This window comes from Rattus norvegicus, chromosome 1 (assembly GCF_036323735.1).
Source record: "Rattus norvegicus strain BN/NHsdMcwi chromosome 1, GRCr8, whole genome shotgun sequence".
Lineage (NCBI taxonomy): Eukaryota > Metazoa > Chordata > Mammalia > Rodentia > Muridae > Rattus > Rattus norvegicus.
In genome coordinates this window covers 160,463,356-160,484,596 of record NC_086019.1, presented here as the reverse complement: position 1 = coordinate 160,484,596, position 21,241 = coordinate 160,463,356, and the positions used below count along the sequence as shown (strand labels likewise).

Below are 21,241 nucleotides of genomic sequence, written 5' to 3'. Positions count from 1 at the left end.
AAGTCTGGGAAACTGCTTGTCATTTCCTCAGGGGGTGAGAAGCTGGCTTAAAGATCTCTTAGGATGGCGTCCTCCCTGCAGCAGTGCATCCAAAGAGGCAGCCCTGATCACAAAACTACCCAAGCCAAGACTGCATGTAAGCTACTGCCTGTCGCTCTATGGCCACCCATTCTACACCTTCAGAAAAAAGTCCAATGTGCTGGAATTAAAACATGGGGTTGGCTAGTCCTGGTGCCTGCTGTTATGTTCCACTTCCACACCTCCTGGATGAGGTGCTATGGTTGGGCCCCCAGGAACAAAGCGTCCATGTCCGGATTTCCTTTGGCACATGAACCATGGGACTAATCTTTGCTCTTTCTAAGATCAGAGTCAATTAAGAAGTGGTCCCCACCATCTCTCAAGGAGTTTTCAGTTGGGCACGTATTACTAGTGGAGGGCTTTTCCCACTGGAACATTTACTATCGACAGCAGTGAGGTCAGACAACTTGCCCTGGACCTGCCACACTCATTACTGACTTGTGGTGTTCCTTTGAAAGGGGGAATGTTTGTGAATGGGGGCTGTGAAACCTCACAGGACAGCCTTTGATGTCCTCTCTTATCCTGAGACTCCCCCAGTTCCTGTCCCCAAGGCGTTTCCCACCCTTGGGATCCTCATGGTTTTTTGCCTTCCTGTCCCCTTCTGTGAATATGACAGATGTGAGGTCCTGTTGTTCTCTGAACACACAGATCCCTGTGTTTGGTTCTGTCCTTGATTAGGGAATTGGAGGCAAGTGAAGTGAAGTGAGGCATCATAAGGATGATGACCAGGAAAGTGAGGATGACTGTGATGATTAGAACCATAGCTGTTGGCTGTGAGCAGAGGCCATACCAATGCTGTGTCAGTGTCTAGACACAGAAAATTCCTAGCCAGCCTGGGTTCCTGAGGCCCTGTCTTAACAAGCAAAAATTAAAAATGAATGAATAAATGAATGCACCCCACAGAGTCCCCTGAAGCATGTAGTGTCTGGAAATGATAAAGGTGGTAGGGAAACTGGTCAGTCTTTTTATTATAGGAACCTTAGTTCTCAAATTTTGCTGGCCATATTTCCCTGAGAACAGGTACTTGAGGTAAGATCTCTTCAGAAAGACTGGAGCTTTCAGTGTATGTGATATCCTGTCTGATAAGCTCTGTTGCTTCCCCCTGCATAAAGGTCTTGCTTTGTGTTGATTCCATTGTTCCTCAGCACAACCATTCGGCCAAAATCCATGCCTTTGATCTTGCCTGGAATACCTACTACCTTTTATCAAATTTCACACCCCCCCCCTTTTCTCTTTTGGTTTTTCAAGACAAGGTTTCTCTATGTATCCCTGGGTGTCCTGGACCTCGCTTTGTAGATCTCGAACTCATAGAGATCCACCTGCCTCTGCCTCCCAAGTGCTGGGATTAAAGGTGTGTGCTGCCACCATCACCCAACAATTTTACTATTTTTTAAGGCTTACTCCAGCATGGCCGCTTCCCTTGAGACTTTTCCAGGGAAATGGGACCTCTCCCCTGATGCTTACCCATCGCTTTGCACTTCTGCCCAGCACTGCCCTGATGGTGTCCATGTGTACTTCCTTCCCCTCTCACTTCCCTGTTCAGTGGAGCAGCATCGTGGCCAGGCTTGGCTCTGGCCTTTACTGGTTGGGCAATAGCAGGTTAGTCATGCAACCACTCTGATCCTTGGTTACTGCCCCCTGCATCAATCAAAATGATCAGAAACTGTCCTCTGTGTTCTTGTACAGATTAAATTTCATGAGGGTTCTTTAAAATTTATTGAAAACAGTCATTATCACACTGCTTATCAGTTAATGAAATGAAAGCACTCAAATATTCTAATTTGATACAGTCTATGTTTAGTACATGGACAGAGAATTTTCTATGTGAAAGTGTCAACAGGGTCTCAGGCCCACGGGATTAGGTGCCTGTGCGACACAAATGGCCTCACTAGCTCTTATGCCTTAGAGGGTAGTTAGGGGACACAAGATGGCAAAGGAGACTTCACAGTTGGCAGAAAAAGAAAATGGTACTTACTCCTAAATTTTCACTGAAGGCCTGTCCCCATCTACCGTCTCCTTTTGACCTTTTGCTGCATGCACAGTTGTATGCAATTGTGTGTACTCCTCTAGAGACACACACTGAACGGAGGAGCAGGGCCTCACTGTAGCATCCGATGGAAGGCTTGACTAGGACACAGTGCATGAACCTGGTCTTTGTTCTACCTTCTCCCTAGGGGCTGTGAACAAAAGCTTCATTCTGATAAAGGGGCATCAAGATCTAGCCTGTGCCATATACTAACAGGAAGGGCTTTCGTCATAGGAGAGGGTGGTTTGGATGATAATCTACAAGAACCTGCTAGGCCTGGGGAGCAGCAGGACCAGAGTCCCTTGGGTGCTACTGTTGAACAAGTGGTGGGTCAGTCCCAAGGTCTCCCAATAGCTCCCAGCACTCTCGTCCCCATTCGCTCAATTCTGAAGGTTATAAAACATATTTTCAAAACACCCTACCTATGACAGACAGACTCACTCTGGTTCATTCCATAAGAAATGCAGTCAGCTATTCTCTTCTTCGAGGAAGACTCCTCTATACACAGCTCAGGTGAGATGAGAGAGCCCAAGTCCTCCCACCCTCAGCCAAGTGCAGATGGAAGATGGCAGCTTGGGAAAAGAGCACCAGCCCTCTTCCTCCCTTAGCAAGGTAGGACAGGACTCATTTCCATCTGAAAAGTGGAAGTGACTATAAACAGTGCCAACTCATGACTGGTTGGGATTGTTGGGGAGGTCAAAGGCAAAAACACAAGCATCATTTGGAGCTGTACCTCCAGCCATGTGGTCATGTGGTATACTCGCAGTTCCTGAGAACCACTACTGGCTGTTTTATCAGGGCCAACACCCTGAGGTTATCTGGGAACGGCTTATGAGAAAACCCCACACAGGATGGCAAAAGTTCCTTTCGTACTGTGACCTCAGGAGTGAAGCACTGAAGGCGTCCTTGGAAATGGGCTCTACAGAGTTATGACTCCTGGTTTCTAGATCCAGCTCTCTAGACCACTGACTGTCATAGTTGTATGAGTGATTTAACCACTTCAGCCTCAGTTTCCACTTTGGCAAATGCCTTTGCTAACTGTACTTATGCAAGGAATGCTGCACAAGGTGACTGGACCTCTCACAAAGGCAAGGCTAATGATGCATTTGCCTAGTAGGCTTCTCCTCCAATGGGGCAGGCAATGGAATCCACCTGCAGTCACCTTGACTTTTATAACACTATACCCAGAATCCTTTGGGACAAGAGGTTGAGGCCCAGCAAGGTAAGCACAGAAAACGACATGCAAACACTTTCTACAAATGGCTGTTTCTATCTGCCATCCCCTGCCTCTGTGTGGTTAGTCCTCCCTCCAGAAATCCATTTATATCTTCTCGCTCAATGTCTTCCTTGATTTGCAAGCTCCACCTCCTGTGGAAGTTTTATCTGAACTTCCTGACTTGAATGCATTAGTGTATCCTGAGGGATCCCACAGAACTGAGGTTCAAAGTCTAGTACCATAGTGTCAACAGCCACCTCATATTGCCAGGGGTTCCTAGCATGTCTGGCTCTCCAGAAACTGTGGGGGGTTCAAAGGCATTGAACAGCATATCCAGCTTTATCAATCATGGCCCAGGAGGACACTGAAGCAGACAGGTCAGTTCTACTCCTCACTGAGTATCGGATGCTCTGTATACTAATCTCAGATTTCAAAAAGCCCGAGAGGTATGGATGGGGTATGGAACCAACTGCAGGACAGTGAGATCTGGATGCACTCAAAGCCTTGGTGGGCCTGGGGCTAGACGAAACCTGTCTTGAATTCTGTCTCATCCATGGCTCAAAACACCACTTAGATATCAATTGATAAATTACCAAAGAGAAAACCTGGGAGATGACTCATCAAAGTGATTGCTTGGAAGCACAAGGATTGGAGTTTGATTTAAAGAAAAAAAAAGCCAGGCACAGCTACCTCTTGTCATTTCAGCGCTGGGCTGGTAGAGATGGGCTTGCTGGGTACCAACCTAACCTCTTCAATGAGTCTTAGACCAGTGAGAAATGCTATCTCAAAAAAAAATACCTAAGGTTGTCTTCTGGACCCCATGTGCTCACATACTCATACATATGTGTGGACAGCCCCCCAAACACACACAGACAGAGGGAGACAGAGAGAGAGAGAGAGAGAGAGAGAGAGAGAGAGAGAGAGAGAGAGAGATGGGGGAAATGAGAGGAAATCAATACTGATTTTAAAAGCAGGGGCCTGGGATGCAGGCCCAACTGTACAAGAAGTCCATTTTGAACAGAAGGCTGTATTGCTGTCCTTTGAAGGATAGACTGTATAAAGATAAGAAAACACAGAGTAGAAGAAAAAGCGCTTAGTCTTTAAAACCACTGCTCCCCTCTCTCCCCCATTTTTCTTTGTCCCTGCTGTGAAGAGCTGATGAGGTCTCCTGACAAGCCCTGTCCTAAGCCCCAACACCCCACATGATACCCCGATAGAACTGATTTACCATTACGGATGCCAAAAAGTGAAGGGAAAGTCATCAGGGAGACTAGTCTCTCCCGAGTAAGTGGACTTAAATTATGTGAGCACACTGTAGTGAAGACTCTGGAATAAAAACAAGACTGAGGGAAAAATGCTTCCCAGGAACTCTAGAAAACCACAGCTTTCCACATTCACTGGGGGAAGTTGCAGGAGCATCTTGAGATGCAGCTATGGCTGCCACCTGTCTACCACACCCGTGCTGCCTCCCTGGGGGGCTTGATTGTCTGGATTGCTCTTACTCAAAGTGAATGCACCCATAAACTCGAGTCTGTCTTTCTTGGGACGTTTCCACTCAGGAGCTGCTTGGCACATAGATTGAATGCATCCTGTCTGCCATGGAGAGAGACTGCCCTTGCTAGTGGCTGTTACAAGTAAGCACCATGTGTCAGCAAGTCACTTTCTCCCTAGAATAGCTTGAGAACCGCATTCACAGGCCGGGAGAAAGAGGTTCATCAAGAGCAGGGTTCTTGCACAACCCTGCATAAAATTGCACAGAAACCAGGAACAGACTAAGGAATGAACCTACTGGTCCCACAGAGCCACCTCTGGTCCTCACTCTTCTGGTCCCACCGCCATCCCCATTTCCAGCAGGCATTTTTCACTCTCATGTGATCTAGACTTTGGATCTTAGATGCACGAAAGCTTTGGAGTCTCTATTCTTTCCCTCCTCGCCCCTTCCACCCCGCTGGTGTCAGCTGGTTCTAGGCTCAGTATTTTTCTTTCTAGTTTTTCCCCAAGAAGCTTCCGAACACATGCTGAGCCTGGGCAGAAGAGGTAGAGCTGACAGCACAGCTTGATGGGAGCAGATTCTATCTCCATGGTGCTTGCAGCCCAGTGATGAAGAGCAATAGTCACCGCTCAGTGTCAGAGTGATTCAGGTGGGACTGTGGACATGACCACAGGCTACAGGAAGATGTATAACTAAGTTGCTGGCCTAGTGTGAGCATCAAAGGCTTCCTTGAATAATGACATTTAAGTAGAGATGTTTTTAATTTGGGCTTGCTGAGACAATGTCTGGATCTGCCTTCAAACTGACTGTCCTACACCAGCCTCCTGGCTCCTGGGATTATAGTAGTATACTTTATATGGGTATATATTTGGGTATATGCTATATACATGGGCATATACTATATACATAGATATAAAGGTATATACTACGTATACATATATGTGTATATGTATACATGTACACATATACATACACATATGGGTATATACTATATATATTCATGGGTATATACTATATATATTCCTGTGTATATACTATATACATGGGCTTATACTATATATGTGCATATATAGATATACACTATATATACATATATGTTTGTATGTATACATATACACATACACACATATGCATATACTTATATGAGTATATACTATATACATGGGTATATACTATATATGTGGTATATAGTATATACATAGACATATACTGTATATGTGTATATATATACACATACATATCACATACATATATGGATATATACTATATACATGGGTATATGCTATATACCTATGCCTGGCTTGGGTGAGAGTCTTGCAAATGAAGAGAGAGGGAGAAGAAGGTAGCAGGTAGAACCCTCCATGAATATCTGTTATCTCACCTGTGACCCACATTTCCCACTGATAAATCAGCTGACCCAAGATTACACCCAAAGCTCCATGTTTGCCAGAAGGTAAGGAAACTGGATACCTGAGTGTGGCCTGGCATTCAGTCCTATCTTATAGCATTGGCCTACCTGTAACTGATTACCCAGGACTCCCATTATAGAGGCAGAAAGAAGGAAACAACAAAGACATGAGAATGTCATGGAGGTGTTATATACAACAAATGAGGACGGTAGTTGTTGTAATGGCATGGATGTAATAGAGCTAGTGAACTTGACAAGGAAGAAAGAGACTTGCATAATGCTTAAAAACACGTACACAAAGAAAGCGACCTGTCTGATAAGGAAGAATATCAACTCGTGACAATTCACACTACTATCTAAGGCTGCTGCACCTAGGGAAGGTCAAGTACAGCACATGGAAACTCCTAGAGAGACTCAGAGTTCCATCCTCAGAACTTATGTTTTTAAAAAAAGAAAAAAAATCCAATCATGGTACACACTTGTAATCAATGGGCAGGTCCCTGGAACTTTTAGCTAGCCAGCCTAGCCTACTGGGTGAGGTCCTGGCTGAAGATAGACCAAAACAAGTGACAGACAGACAGACAGACAGACAGACAGACAGACAGACAGACTAACTGACTGACTGACAGACACGGTGCCAGAGGAACTGCACCTCCATTGAGGAGACTCTGTTGTTCCAGGAGCTTGAAATACTAAAGCATATCTTAACATTTTCTCAACACTTCAACACTCCGAGCTGGGTCATTATTTTAGGTGATCACTGATTTTAGTAAATTAAAGCCATCTTTACCACACTTTTCACACAGTGCCTGGACTGAGAAGGGAAAGGAGGTCTCCAGAAAGCTGAGAGTGGGGAGGGGAGCTGATCATGAAGACAGGGGGAGTTTCCTAGGAGGGAAATGTGCTGTGCTTGGCTCACATTGCTGGTGACAGGTCTCCTGTCTGTTGGAGCGTACAAAATGACATAAAACGTGTTCTCTGTGCCCACCATATTGCAATAACTGATTTAAGAAGCCAGGGCTAGGGTATTGAGTCGGAGGGGGTGTGAAGGTCAGGGAGACATTCCTGAGTGACAGTGCTAGTGTCAGGCCCTGGTGTTAATAGTTGGAGCACTGAACATTGCTGTGAGAGAGAGAATCCTAAAAGTGGGAGGCTAATTCTATCCATTTGCCCTGTTGTATGTCCTTCTACCTGTTGTATGTCCTGTGAGGTTTCTCTGTGTGGCTCCTTGGGGCTCTGTCTGCTGCTTGGGTTCCATCGACAAGAGACCAGAGGAATGAGAGTGAGATTAAGACATAAACCCCCTGGCCTCCTTATCACCATCCTGCTGCTGAAGAGCACGGCTCTTAAGAAGAACCTGGCCTCCAGTCTCTGCTAATCACCCAGGCTTGGGAAGTAGCAATACCCTGTGACATTAGTTCAGAGCCATGTCGCTCTGTGACTCATGGCACTGGCTTTTGCGAACTAGCTTCTTTGTTACATGATTCTCCAATTAAGAACAAATGAACAATCAAACACAGAGATAAGCAAGCAAGCAGAACAACCTACTGCTTGATAATTTGTCTGCCAGGAAGATCACCCCCAAACTGTTCTATTGTGGGGCAGCTCTGCAGGCTGCAAGACTTTCTTCCATGCTGAGCTCAAACATGGTGTGTGAGTCATGATTTCAGCCAGTCTCTTGTTTGTTCACTTTTTATTCCTGCCTTACAAGTAAGAAAGCGAGAGCTTAATGAAGGCAAAGCCTTGCCTGGATGGTGGGGCTAGTCTCTGAGGAGGGATGACACAGACAAGATTATGGGCCTACAGAGTCTGGGCACCTACTCTTCCTCCTATTCCAGAGGCCTGTGCACGTGGGCAGAGGTGTCATGCTTACTGTTGTCCACCTTTCTTCTTTGAGACTGAGTCTCTAATCAACCATGGAGGTAGGCTGGTGGCCAGCAAGCCTCAGAGATCCCTCCGTCTCCTCCTCCCCACAGCACTGGGGCTACAGGCAAGTGTGCAACTATACCAGGATTTTTCTATGGATGTTAGGGATCCGAATCCCAGTCCTTATGCTTATACCCAGTGGACCATCTCCTAAGCTGCTCCCACCTTTTCTTATACCCCATGCCTGACTCTATCCTCTGGCTCTCCAGGACAGTGTTTCTGACTGTCTCTAAGCTTTCCTTTTGGGGAGCTGGAAGATATTTGTTTGAGGTCAACTGAAGAGGGTCTAACCCATAGATGTCTTGCTTTTTGCAATTCCTACAGAGTGGTGTGAAACATGAATCCTTGAGAGAAAGGCATCAGCGTAGGATCCTATATCTTCATCACATTTTCCTCCTTGTGAAAGAGCAGGCTCTGTGGAGTCCCCCCCACCCCCCATTCTTTGGGCTATAAAGCTAAGCCTATGGCTTCTGTCCAAAAGGCTTGATGTGAGGTTGAAGAGAAAGGAGGAAAGAAATGAGCTTAACTGCTCATTAATAACACCCAGGCCCCCAAGTGTAGCGGGCATGTGCTCATGAAACAAATGACATCTGAGACTGGCAGACGTGGATAAGGAAAAGGCGAGGGGCTACAATCACCCGAGCTTCCATGGCTCATGCCTTCCCTAGTCTTCTCATGTCCATCTCATTTGTACCTGAATCCCAGGAGATGAAAAGAACATTTCTGTCACTACGGTTTGACCCTTATCTTTCTATGTAGACTACCCGTAGCAGACTTAAGCATCATGTAGGGTCCTTAATTACAATAAAGCCCTTGTGAGCACAGCTATCTCGTATGTACTGTGGCCATGGAATATGTGTACTGCAGCTCTTGAGATGTCTACTGTCCCTTCCTGTGGCATGGTTGCTTCACTGAAGGACAGTTCATGAGGTGCTATAGTTTGAATGAGAGATGTCTCCCAAAACCATTTTGAACACTTGATCCTCAGCTGGTGGCACTGTCCTGGAAGGTTATGAACCTTTAAGAGTTGCTAGAGAAAGTGAGTCATTGGGGGTGGGGCTGGAGGGTACATAGCCTGACCCCACTTCCTGCTCACTGTCTGCTTTCTGACTATGTATACAGTGTAACTATCTGCCTCCTGATTTTGCCGTTATTCCTTCCATGCCATGATGGACTGTCTCCCTTCTTAAATTGTAAGCCCCAATCAATTCTTCCTTCCTTAATTGCTTTTGGCAGCTATTCTGCTGTAGCAATGAGAAGAGTAACTAACAAATAGGAGGGGGCAGAGATCTTTAGGAGTCTACATGCTCTGCAAGCTACACTCATTGCCCAAGTGAAGCTCTACCAACCCTTTCCAGAGGGCCCCCAGAACTGGATGACTCAGGCTCCACCAGACCCAGAACTGCAATAATGTTCCACCAAGCAAAGCTCTCCCAAAGGCCTCCTGAAGAGCATGGGTTAAGCTTGGCAGCATTCTCACTTACAAACTAAGCTATTGCTATTTTGTGTTAGCATTGGTTTAGATTTTGCAACCCACTCGGTTTCTGGGAGAGGAGAAAACATGACCTATCTAACTAAAAGATCCATCAGGGCTTCTGAGCTTGTAGGAACATCCCACCCAGAGGTGGCTACAGCTCATGGTTGTGACACCATGTGCTCTGGGTTTGTTTTCTGGTACAATTCCTCTAGACAAGGATCATCTATAGCCATCAAACCTAAGGCTGAGATAATTGAAGTTCAAGGAGCTGTAATGACATTCTTCCAAGGCTATCAGCAAGGAATGTCTCCTTGGCCATTGTGCCTCTTAGCCTAACTGCCGAAACTCTATTATTCTTTCTACTATGCAGAAGTAGTAACAAGACTCAATGGCTTATACTACTGGGGGGGTATCATGCTTCCATAGAGGCATTACAGTGAATTTACCCCACCCTTTAGGGTGGGCCCAGACGTGGTATGGGAGAGCCAGCATCCCAGGCACTCTGGGGCCTTCATTTAAACGGAAAACTTTTCCCCATCCCTATTTTCAGGCTCTCTGGCTAGACAGGTGCTTGAAGCATCCTCAAGATGTAATCTGCAGCTCATCTATGGCCTTTACGCCATTGTTCAGACGAGAGAGAAGCTGTCAGCTTCATGTGGATACAGCTAACTGTCAGTGAAGTAAAATCAACTTTTGTCCTACTTGGAGAAAAGACATGGGGGTGGGGGTGCATTTTAGATGACAGTTCCTTTTGTGGCTGCTCTCCTAGAACAGCTAGACATCCCTACAAATGTGCTCTGACAAGTGACTCAGCTGCTCTAGTGACTAGTGCTGGCTGGGAGGCTGGAAGGCTACAGCAAGGCAAGATCGGACCAGGTCTTTCATCCAAAGATAAAGATGTATATACTCTGCCTTGTGACCATGACACAAGTCATAACAATATGCAATCTCCACTGGGTGTCCACTCTGCGCTAGATGTGCATGTGTGAGCATGTATGCATGAGCGTGTGCATGAATGCATTTGTGTGTGTGTGTGTGTGTGTGTGTGTTGCACATGTGTGAGGGTACATGTGTGGATGCATGTGAGCACTAATCTAAGAATGATCAAGGTGCTACGAGAATAAAGCATCGTCTACACAGCATCACCTGTGCATCTCTCCATGCTGCTCTGCATGGAGATTTCTCTAGAAAAGGAAAGGTAAGATAACCAAATGGAGACCACTGAGGATCTGAAAACCAGGTCGGGCAGGGTGAGCACATCCACATGGCTGCTTGTCTGAATGGGAGTGCTTTGGAGTAAAAAAAAAAAACAAAAACAAAAACAGAAGAGCTACATTTCCCTCTTTGAAGACATCACATGGCCCTGACAACATCCTTCCTGGAGTGTGGGGAGTCTACCCTAGCCAAGTAAGGCTTTCTGAGGGAAGTGGGAGGAGATGGCCCAAGGGCAAGTCTCCATGGAATGTTAACTCCAATTTCTCTATTTTCCCATGAAAATACCAGTAAATATGTCTGAAACGTAAAGGTCACTGGCTGTTCATTTCTCAGCACATTTCCCAACTCAGAGGCTGAATGTCAAATAGATCTGTCAGGATCACCACCCAGAAATGGCTGCCCTGGGCAGGTATTAGCAGAAGCAATGTTCTTTCCTGCCCTTTGTGTCTGCCTCCCCCTCTGCTGGCAAGGTGATGCAATTCTTATCTGGGATTTGATAGGCTGTAGAAAATAATTACAAATGAAAAGGTTATTCATAATTTTTAAATGAGTTAATTAGTAAACCCAGTCAGACTCACTCATTACTGTAATTAATAATTGATTATACTTGAAATTAAACACAATTTTTCATCAAAAATCTAATTAAATATCTGTGCTTTTTGCCTGTTGATTAGATCAGTTGGTCTGCTGGAAAAGAGTCTTTGTTAAGGATATTTGTGCTTGGCTGAGACAATTAATTTGATTTTTAATAATTGATAGTTCCTTACAAGTTAGTCATCACAGTCTGTAATTATGATCGAGGAAGATGCCCTCATGCATGCTCGCTCTAGCCCTCATCAGCTGGGAGAGACCAGGTACCAAGGTTGACATGCCCAGCCCTTGAAGGAAGGGGTAGCTGGTCCCCATACCTGCAGTGCATTCACCTGTGTTGCTTAACTCCAGCCTCATAGGCACCCTTGTGGGAAATCAGGGACCTGTCGGGGCCAACGGTCGCCACGTGGGAGAGCTGAGAGTGAAGTCTAGGACTGTGTGACACTGAAGCTCTTCCCAAGCTCTTGCTAGGTCTATCCATATCACAAGGGGAATGCCGAGGCTTGCCTCGTTGGTCTTTTCCTCAGGTGTGACTGCTGTAGTCCAGCCTTCTGTTTCTTAACGGAAGCATGCATTTACTCTTAGTAATGACATGTTATTAGTGAACTGAATCTCCCTAATTGGAGTCATAAATTCTCCTAAAGTTATCTTACATCAAACTCCTTTCTTTCCATGCCCACACTGTCATATTTTAGGTGAAGTCATCAGATTTTCCTACATATTGTCATTAGTTAGCTGAAGCCATCAGATTTTCCTGACCAGTTCTTTCTAACCACTTTCTAGCAGATCTGGCATCAATTCCAGTTGTAGGCTGTGGCCTACAACTATTGATACATAGCTCTTCAATGGTTCTCCGACTGTCCATCCAATAAGGTGTCTTTCCTGTTTGCTCCAAAGTGATGACAGATTGTACAGTCCATGTCATCCCCTGAACCCCAACCACATCCAAAACATTTTCATTTCCCCAGGAAGTCATGGCATATGTTCTGTTAATCACTCCTCATGATGGCATGCATGGTAATGCCTCTCAAGACAGGGTCCCTTTGCATCTATGGTGACAGCTTGCTAGAGGGTTCTTCTTGGCAGAGGGCAATATTCTGTCTTTGGCTTCTGCTGGTCAGCTCTATTTCTACTTACTGGCTTAAATAGAACCCATTTACTTCCAGAACTCTCTCTGAACTCAACATAGGTTCATGGTCTTCTCAGGCTAGCATGACCTACCTTCAACCTTGGAAAATGCACCAAGAGCTAAGGCAGACCCACTTTTTTTTAAAGAGGCTTATTATGCCAGAGGTCAGAGAGTCCAGTGAGTCTTGGAGAACCGGCTGAGGGAGAAACAAAAGCCCAGAGCCACACTGCCTGGGACTTTCCTACCTAACCCTAGGGTATGTAAGCAAGTCCCTAGTCCTGTGGGCAATTATCCTCAGTGAGTCTACAGCTCTTTAGATTAATCTCTTTCCTGGAGAAGACCAAAGAGGGGAATCAGAAGTAGGAAACCAGATTTTGCTAGAAAATGTGTCCAAAGAAGGCCAAATAGGATCCATCCTGCTGGAACAGGGCTACAAAGTCACAGGACTGGGGACTTGCTTACATACCCTGGGGTTAGGTAGAAAATCCCCAGGCAGTGTGGCTCTGGGCCTTTGATTCTCCCTTAGCTGGCTCTCCACCCACTGGGACCAAATGCTTCTCATGCAGGATTTCCTTGGCTTTTGACAGAAGTTGTTTCACAATCATGGAAGTTTCTGGGAGTTTCTATAACCACCCTGCCTAACACATGCCTGGAGCTTTCCTGGTAGTTTCCCCCCGCCCCTCATAGAATTATCTACCTCCCTGCCTCTTATCCTAGTCACATGGACCAACAGGAGAGGACTGCCTACTGCCCAGTCCTCCTGAGTTGCTATTCTATCTTTGTGACTCCGGTCTATGACACTCATGGTTCCAGACCATCTCAATGCCTTGTGCCTCAGTACTAGAGAACCGACCCATGTAAGGCAGATCCCAATAGTCCTTCCCAGTCCAAGCACAGAGAGAGTGGAGAGTCCGGAAGAGCTGCCGTTATGATGTGGGACACAGGCAAGGCTTCTTGGCACAACCTGTATACTATGTACTATGAGTGTGGTGCTGATACAGTGCCTTTGGCCGTCCCAGCTGCTTTGGTTGATGCCCCCTGGCCAAAAGGGAGCCATGGGGAGCTGTGGGGGAGGAGGAAATGCTTACCCACAAAGTATGCGAGCAGGATGACGAGCGTAGCTGAGATGAGGATGGCGCTTAGTGCCGCACACTTCCAGTTGCAGTACTTGGAAGGCTTCTTGAGGTTAAAGGCTGGTCTCGAAAAGGTGCTGCGGGGCAGGGGCCGGGGTGGGGGCGAATACACGGTGCTAGACGTTAGGGGGTACCCTGGGGACGTGGTGCAGAAGAGTGGGGAGGTGCCTCCGGGCTTGAAGAGGAAGTGCCTGTGGATGGAGAGAGGTGGGAAGGTGTCAGGGTCTGCCAGCTAACCAGGCGCCCAGGCCAACCTGCAGGATAGAGGCGCAGAAGGAGCATGCAGAGGAGCCTGGAGAGAGAGAGAAAAAAGAATCATCACAGGGAAGATGACAGGGTCAAGAAAAGTCACAGAGCAGACCACAAACGGGGCACAAGAAGACACGTTCCCACAGAGCACTTGTAAGACAGGGATACCCACAGAAAACCCACCCGAGGCTGAGACACTACCCACTCAACAGAGGCTGCCCTGAAGTCCTTTTCCTGGGAACAGTGGAGCTGGGGCTAGGGGCTGGGTCTTGGGAAATAAACTCTGTTTCCTGAAGATATTACAGTAGCTTAGGGGTGTCTAAGGTCCTGAGAGTCTCCTGGAAGCCACTGGGACTTCATGTTTTTCCTGTTGCCCTAACACCTGCACTCCACTGCATGTTGATAAGGCTTCGGGAGTCCTTTTTAAATGGGGTTTTCTGGGGTAAAGCCAAGAACTCACTACTAAGTTCTGCCCAGGAATGGATGGCTAGTTTCAATGTCCTCACAGCCTCAGGAGCCCGGCTGCTGCAGGCAGAGCCCATGTGATAGCTGTGTGGAGGACAGGCTGGTAATTCCATCCTGTGGCCTAGCTGCAGTCTTGTAAACAGCAGAGTATGTGCTGCAGTCTTGTAAATAGCAGAGTACGCTCGAAGCACATGGTTGTGGCCAAAGGAGGTGTTGAAAGATCCTGCCCAGTGCGGCCTGAACCATGGCCTTGGGAGGACTTGTACAAAGCTTGGGTGGGCTGCATGGAGAGTACCACATAGCCCTGCAGTCTTAGGACAAATCCACCACTCCTGGGGTAGGAGACATTCGGACCACAGCGAACACACTCAAGGCCACATAAGACATGGGGCCTGCGCTGTGTTTGGAAAAAAAAATGCTTTGTGAGATGGGTTCCAGGATGGCGAAGGCAGCCAATGAGATGGCGAGAACTGCATATTAACGAGACTGCTGTTAATATGCTGGGGGTGGGGAGGGGATAGGACATCTCAAGGACAAACTTGCAAGTTGAACATGGACTCGGGGATGTGCATGCAACATGGCATCACTTCCCCGAGGAGTTCCCAGGGAAAGGTCTTAGGGGTCTGCATGCAAGTGCAGGAGCAGCAGGGGGAGCACAGAGAGGAGCACGGGGAGGGGTGCCACCTACCCGTCACTGTAAGCCCCATCATGGCGGGAGGCGCTGAGAATGTCCATCTCAATGAGGTTGTCCTGCAATGTCCCTAGGAATGGCTGCTTGCCTAGGTTTCTACGCACACATGGAGACATGAATGAGGCAATGAGTCATGCATCGATGAAGGGGACAGTATAGAAACAAATGAGAGTGGCTGTTGGGTGCGGCTGTGCATGAGACCAGCAGGGACAAAGGTTCCAGGCAGCGGGTCGGTGTGCAAAGCCACGTGTGCAAGGGATCCACCTGGCACAGAGCATCCAGAGGGAGCGCTCTCCATACAAACCCCACGCGGCTGGAAGCTGTGCACATCCAACTACAGTTCTCACTGAGCTGGACTGCAAGGTGCCGAGCGGTGGGCTAGGCACATCATGGCTATTTTCAAAATAGATGCTATTGCAAGGGAGTCAGCGTGATCCCAGTACAGTAGAGGGTGGTACTGGGATGTGGAGTTCTCGAGGGACTTGCCAAGGCCACCAGAAGCAAGGCTCGAAGCAAGAATCTGAACTTGTGTATCTGGGTCCAAAGCCCAGTGTTCCCCTCTACTTGACTCATCCCACATCTACTAAAGCAACATCTGGAAACACCCACTCGGCTTCTCTGCTGCATTGTAAGGAAGGAGAACATTCTGGAGAGTTGTACACTGCCCAGGCCCAGCAGAGCCCCAGGGACTCCGTTGGTGGGCTGAGATAGGGCCAACGAATCTGTATTTTTCTTAAGTCCCTATTGACATGGAGCCTGGTTTGAGTCTTACCGTCCCTCAGCTGTGTGAGAATGGGGCAGTAACTGAAGATATAGGGAAGGGCTCTTTGTCCACTGTGGCATTACAGTGCTTATGCACTCACCTGACTATACCCCAGAATGAAGACGCCACCCCTGCCCTTCTGGGTCTCAACCGTACCTGCTAGGTGATGCCATTCACCCTCAAGGGCTCTGGATCCCACTTCCAGCTAGTGTCAGGCCTGTGCTGTCTCACGATAAGACATACTAGACAGAGGAGAAATGGCAGCGAGCCAGCTCTAGGTTCTAGTCCTGCCAAGGGACCCATCTGCCTCCTACCAGGCCTTAACACAAAATACTCAGAAATGAGGCCTTTTTAATGCCACTTTCCTGATGTGTGACTTTGGTACCAATATTAACTTCTCTTAGTCATCCTTCCTACACTCTGGGGATTATATCTGGGGATTATGGTTGCCATGGGGTCAACTGGAATGATGCTAAGTGTAACAGTCGCCCCATCCTGTAGCCTATATCATACATGGTCTGCTCTTCTCGAGCTCTGTGAGTGACTCACATTTGTTCCCCACCCCCACTCCTATCAGACCGGCTCTGTCAGCTCCCCTTGTAGCTGGTGGGGCATGGCTCAGAGAAGCAACTTTTCTGAGGTCATATCACATGGTGACCAGGTGGCAGAGTTTGTCCTGGAACCAGACTGGTTAGGGCCCAGAGCTCAGGGTTTCTGCTCCACAACCCTGTGCACTCTACCCAGCCTGACTTTTGCCTATCACCTCCTCAAACCAAATAGAGAGGACCATCTGGAAGTCCCAACACCCCCGTGACAGTGGAGGATGGAGTGACACTGGTTTGTAGCTGGGGCACTGATAACGAGGCACTAGTGGGTCTTGCTCTGTGGAGGGTCACAAGATACAACCTGAGCCCATCACTACCAGGATTTCCTGCCATGAGCCTCCCACAGTGCCTGGGAGGTGTGCAGGGATTGGAAGTCCCTTGAACACCTTCATTATTCTCTTTAGGTGGGTAGCGCTGATAATGAGAGGCCTGAGAGACAGGCAGATTCTGAACTGCATCACTCTGAGAATCTATTAAAGGGTGGTAACTGTTTACCTACATAACCAGAAGGGAAATATGTGGATCCCTCCTCTCTGCCCTTAACCCTCCCCAGGCCTGACCAGGCCCATAGATATTAGGAGACCTGATTTGGATTGCTCCCCCAAAGTCATGCTCCTGGCTTCAGACACACTGGTTTCCTTGCTTCTCTCAAACAAGGTAAGCCTGAACCGTTTGTCAGTAAATATTCCCAGAGATCATACCCTCTTCCAGAGCTAGGACTTCTTACAGGCAAACAGCAGCTCCCCATCTTTATCCCCAGCCACCTCTTGCTGACTCTTTTGCACTGGTTGGTACACACACGCACATGCACTCGCACATGCACACATGTGCATTGGCACACACACACACACACACACACACACACACACAGAGTGATGTTGGAGAACATTATCTGCATAGTATGTTTCTTCCTCTTATAATTCCAGTTGTCCTTATGTCCAGCTTGTTGCTATGTGCCCAGAGGAGAAGACTGCCTGGTATGTGCATGCAGCCACTAAACAGATCTGCGCTTTGGCGTGGCTGGGTTCGGGGTAAGCAGGAGGGGCCTGCCAGGCAGATGGCAGACACACAGTCAGTGCCTAGAGACAGCAGCCGGTGGAGGGTATTATTATCTCCTCTAGTCTCTTGTTTTAAGAAGGAATTTTGGTCTCTCTTCATCCTCACCCACCATGCAGAGACCCCACAGAGTTGGCTCAGAGGACCTGAACAGAGTTCTGCTGCCTTCCTGCCCAGCCTGCTTCTGGAAACACTTGACAACAGCCTATATTCCAGAGAGTGCAGCCTGTATCTCATAATCACCAAAAAGAAACAAATAAGAGTGCTTTTTTGAAAGGGCCAAGAAATAAAAATCAGAGTGTTCATGGTGGGATATTTCAAGTGGCCAGATCAAGTGTGTGTCTATTTACTGTGTGTCTATCACGTGTGCACGTTCACGTGAGATGTTAATGTGTGCCACTGTAGTGAATGTTGGAGGGTAACCTTGGGGCTGACCCTTGGGCATCTTTTTCTTTCTTTGAGACATGGTCTCTCACTGGCCTGGAACTTGCTAATTAGGCCAGGCTGACTGGCCAGTAAGCCTCAGGGATTCGTCTGTCTCTATTTCCTCAGCAGTGGGATTACAGTGTGTGCTTTCACATCCTGGATTTTTATTTGAGTTCTGGGGCTCACACTCATGTCTTCATGCTTGGAAAGTAAGTGCCTGACTGACTGAGCCTTCTCTCCAGCCCTATTTTAACTTTTACAATTTAAAATAGAAACATGTTTAAACAGGGAAAGGGCTGACAATCATCACTTCAAAGCCCAGAGCCGGAGGATAAGAGGACAGACAGGGAGAGGAGCAAGATGAAGGACTTCTCAAGCTACCTGGCGATGGGTCTCCTGGAAGTGCTTCTGACAGCATGCCGTCATGGGCATTCCTCATTTAGGTCATGGCGGGATTTGGGGACAGGGACACGGCCATGGCTGAAGGTGATGGTGATTCAGAAGATTGTGGTGAAATAACCTTATTCTATACTTTTGAAACCTAGTTCTGGATCAATCCTGTGGTTGATGAAGAAGCTGAAGTCCATGGAGACATGTGCCCTGAACTAAACCCACACAAGTCAGTGCAGTGGCAGAGCAGAAACTGAGTCACGGGTGACCTGATTCCCAGCTCAAGGATCCCCTAAATTTTCTAACCCCCAATACTTTAGATGTCTAGCTCCTCTGAGAAATCAAAGGCTCCTGGAATTTTCCCATAGGAACACAAGCTCTTGAGCTCACTTGGGGTCACAGCCCTGTGTGGCTCCCTGCTCACCTCTGATGGCAGCTCAGGTATGGACGCTTGACTTACGATTAGGTGTGATTTTGTGTGTGGGCGGTATTTCTATCTCAGTGTACAGACTTAGAACCTGAGGCTTGGCAATACTTTTCAGGGTCACATGGAAAGGAAAAGACAGGAACGGGGTTAAAGCAGGTGCCCTTGACTTTGGCCCTAGCTGCACTGGGTTTGGCTGGCAAGGGCTGTGCTATTCTAGGAGCAGAGAGGGATTTGGTTCCCCTTACACACAGATGAGTCCCTGAGCAGCCTGAAGGAAGAGCTGCTGGTATCAGCCGGGCAGGCGGAATTTGCCTCGAAAGGGGAAAATGAGTGGCTTTGGGAAGGGAAGTCCCCTACTTCAAGAGAAGTAGGTCTTCAGGATGGCCCCATCCGATAGCCAGTCTGGTTACATAAGCCAGTGTGCTGGGTTGTGTTTCTGTCCACAGAGCTCCGGGGCAGCCACCATCATATCCGACTGCCATCTGAGTGGTGTGGGACAGTAGGACTCATAGCCTATGTGTGCAGCTGACACTTCATGATGCACGGTGTCAGTGTCTCAGCCACACTTATGAGGAGTAGAGATGTACCTGATGCTGAGAGACATAAATGAGGAAAGGAGACGATGACGACGACGACGACGACGACGACGACGACGACGACGACGACGACGACGACAACAACCAACCCCTAGATCTTGCAGACCACAGCTATCCTCTGAAAGGCCAGTTTCACAATGCTACTACTTAAAAGCTGTGAACTCTTATTGACCAACTTCTGGGATTCTGGCCTCATGACCTCAGGAAAGGTGGGACCCCCCTTTTCAATGTCCTGAGCCCCTGGGCTGCTCACTTCTGTCATTCTCAGGAGATCCCGGTCCTACTTCACCCAGCTATTTACTGTCTTACTCGGCTCCTTCCTTTTTCTGGCTCTGTGCCTGTGTCCCGCTTCTCTCGAGCTGAGCATTCTCTCTGCTGACACCTGCCAATGGGTGCTGTGGGAAGTCGCCTCACTTTTTACTTAGTCCTGGGACAGGGTCTCATTATGTAGCCCCACACTCACCATCCTTCTGACTTAGTCTTCTGAGTGCTTGTGCCATCACATCTGGCCCAAGAAGACACTTTAAGTGATCAGGAAGATGGCTTTGGACAGTGGCTGGATGTGGAGAGTTTGAAGCCAGATAGCTCACTGTTTTAGCCTTCCCATGTGCTGGCTGAGGGTCTAATGCAAGCAACTTCAATGTTTTTATGATTCAGATCCTTCCTTTTCTTCCTCAATTAATGGGAAGTGGTATGTGTATTTGTGTGTTGAGTGTGTGTGAGTGTGAATGTGCAAGAGTGTGTGTATGTGTGATATGTGTGTGAATGCATATGAGTGGTGTGTGTTATATCTGATGTGTGTGTGAATGTGTGTATGAATGTGTATATATAAGTGTGTGTGTGTGTTCTAATGAGAGTACTCACTCATGCAGAAAAGAGTTAGGGTGCAAACCGTTGTGAATGGCTGCTGCTAAGACCAGCCCCTAGCTGGCATCTTGGAAAATGGACTTCAGGAGGCTTCCCTTTGTGAACTGACACAGGTGATTGCTCCATTGTGTACAAACTACGTATTCAACTCAGTGTTGCATACATGTTTTCCTTCCAGGAGGGCGTAATTTCAGTCTGTTTCAGTCAGAGGCTGTCCCTGTGGCAATCCCCAATATAACCGTGGGGCACTAGGTCCCTACTGGGCCTCTTGCCTGGCAGCTTTTGCTGAGGGACCAGGGTGTGCCTATTTCCGGTGACTCCATGAGGTGAAGCCTCTGGAATCTTGGGCCTGGTTTAAGCCCTTGATTTCACCCTACACACCTCTCCTTTACCAATTTTGCCTCACGTTTTTCACCACAGTGAACTCAGAGCTATACTCATGGCAGAGTATCATGAGCCCTATTTACAAACTGCCAAACCTGGAGTGGTCTTGGGAACCTCAAACATAACTGTGTGGGTGGTGATGAATAGGTTATATGTGGGAAGTACTCTGGGCACCACTTGGGAGCTCCCAGGGAGGTCTGTGTGTCTGGCACGGTTATGGATGCACATGGAATTGTATCTTTTCTGTGTTTGTTCCACTCACGCATTATCTTTAGGATCCATCTTCCCTTCAGAGGTCTACCTCCCTCTAGAAGATTCTTGTATAGCAGGACTTTGTCTTACATCTGATCAAATTATTTAGTGACAGAGACTTTCTATTCAAACTCTTCAGTGCCTATTTTATAAATAAAGCAACGAGGCTCAGGCAGGTTAAGTGACTTTCTGAGGTTGCCCTGCCTCATCAGAAGGCATCGTGTCTCATTTGGGGAACCACGATTGGGTTGGCCTGGAGATTGCTGGGTAGCCCTCATTCCTGAGGTTACACAGGCTATTTCCCAAGTTCAGTATGAAGAAAAATAAAAGGCTCCAGGCTCCTTGACTAGGCCTGGGATGAGCTGAGGCAGAGCAGAGG

At 47.6% G+C, this 21,241-nt stretch overlaps 1 protein-coding gene across 22 annotated transcripts in view; it reads right to left on the bottom strand.

The window, feature by feature from the left end:
• The window catches only part of Tenm4 (teneurin transmembrane protein 4), a 2,974,939-nt gene that overhangs the window by 189,953 nt on the left and 2,763,745 nt on the right, over positions 1-21,241 (bottom strand). For 19 of the 22 annotated variants that reach the window (XM_039113155.2, XM_039113170.2, XM_063262756.1 and 16 more), the window contains 2 exons: positions 15,094-15,192; positions 13,647-13,882 (listed from right to left, as the gene is read on the bottom strand). In XM_039113155.2, the coding sequence (XP_038969083.1) occupies positions 13,647-13,882; positions 15,094-15,192 (335 nt within the window). The remainder of the gene's footprint in view (positions 1-13,646; positions 13,883-15,093; positions 15,193-21,241) is intronic. The other 3 variants (XM_039113149.2, XM_039113179.2, XM_039113152.2) reach the window with 1 other exon arrangement.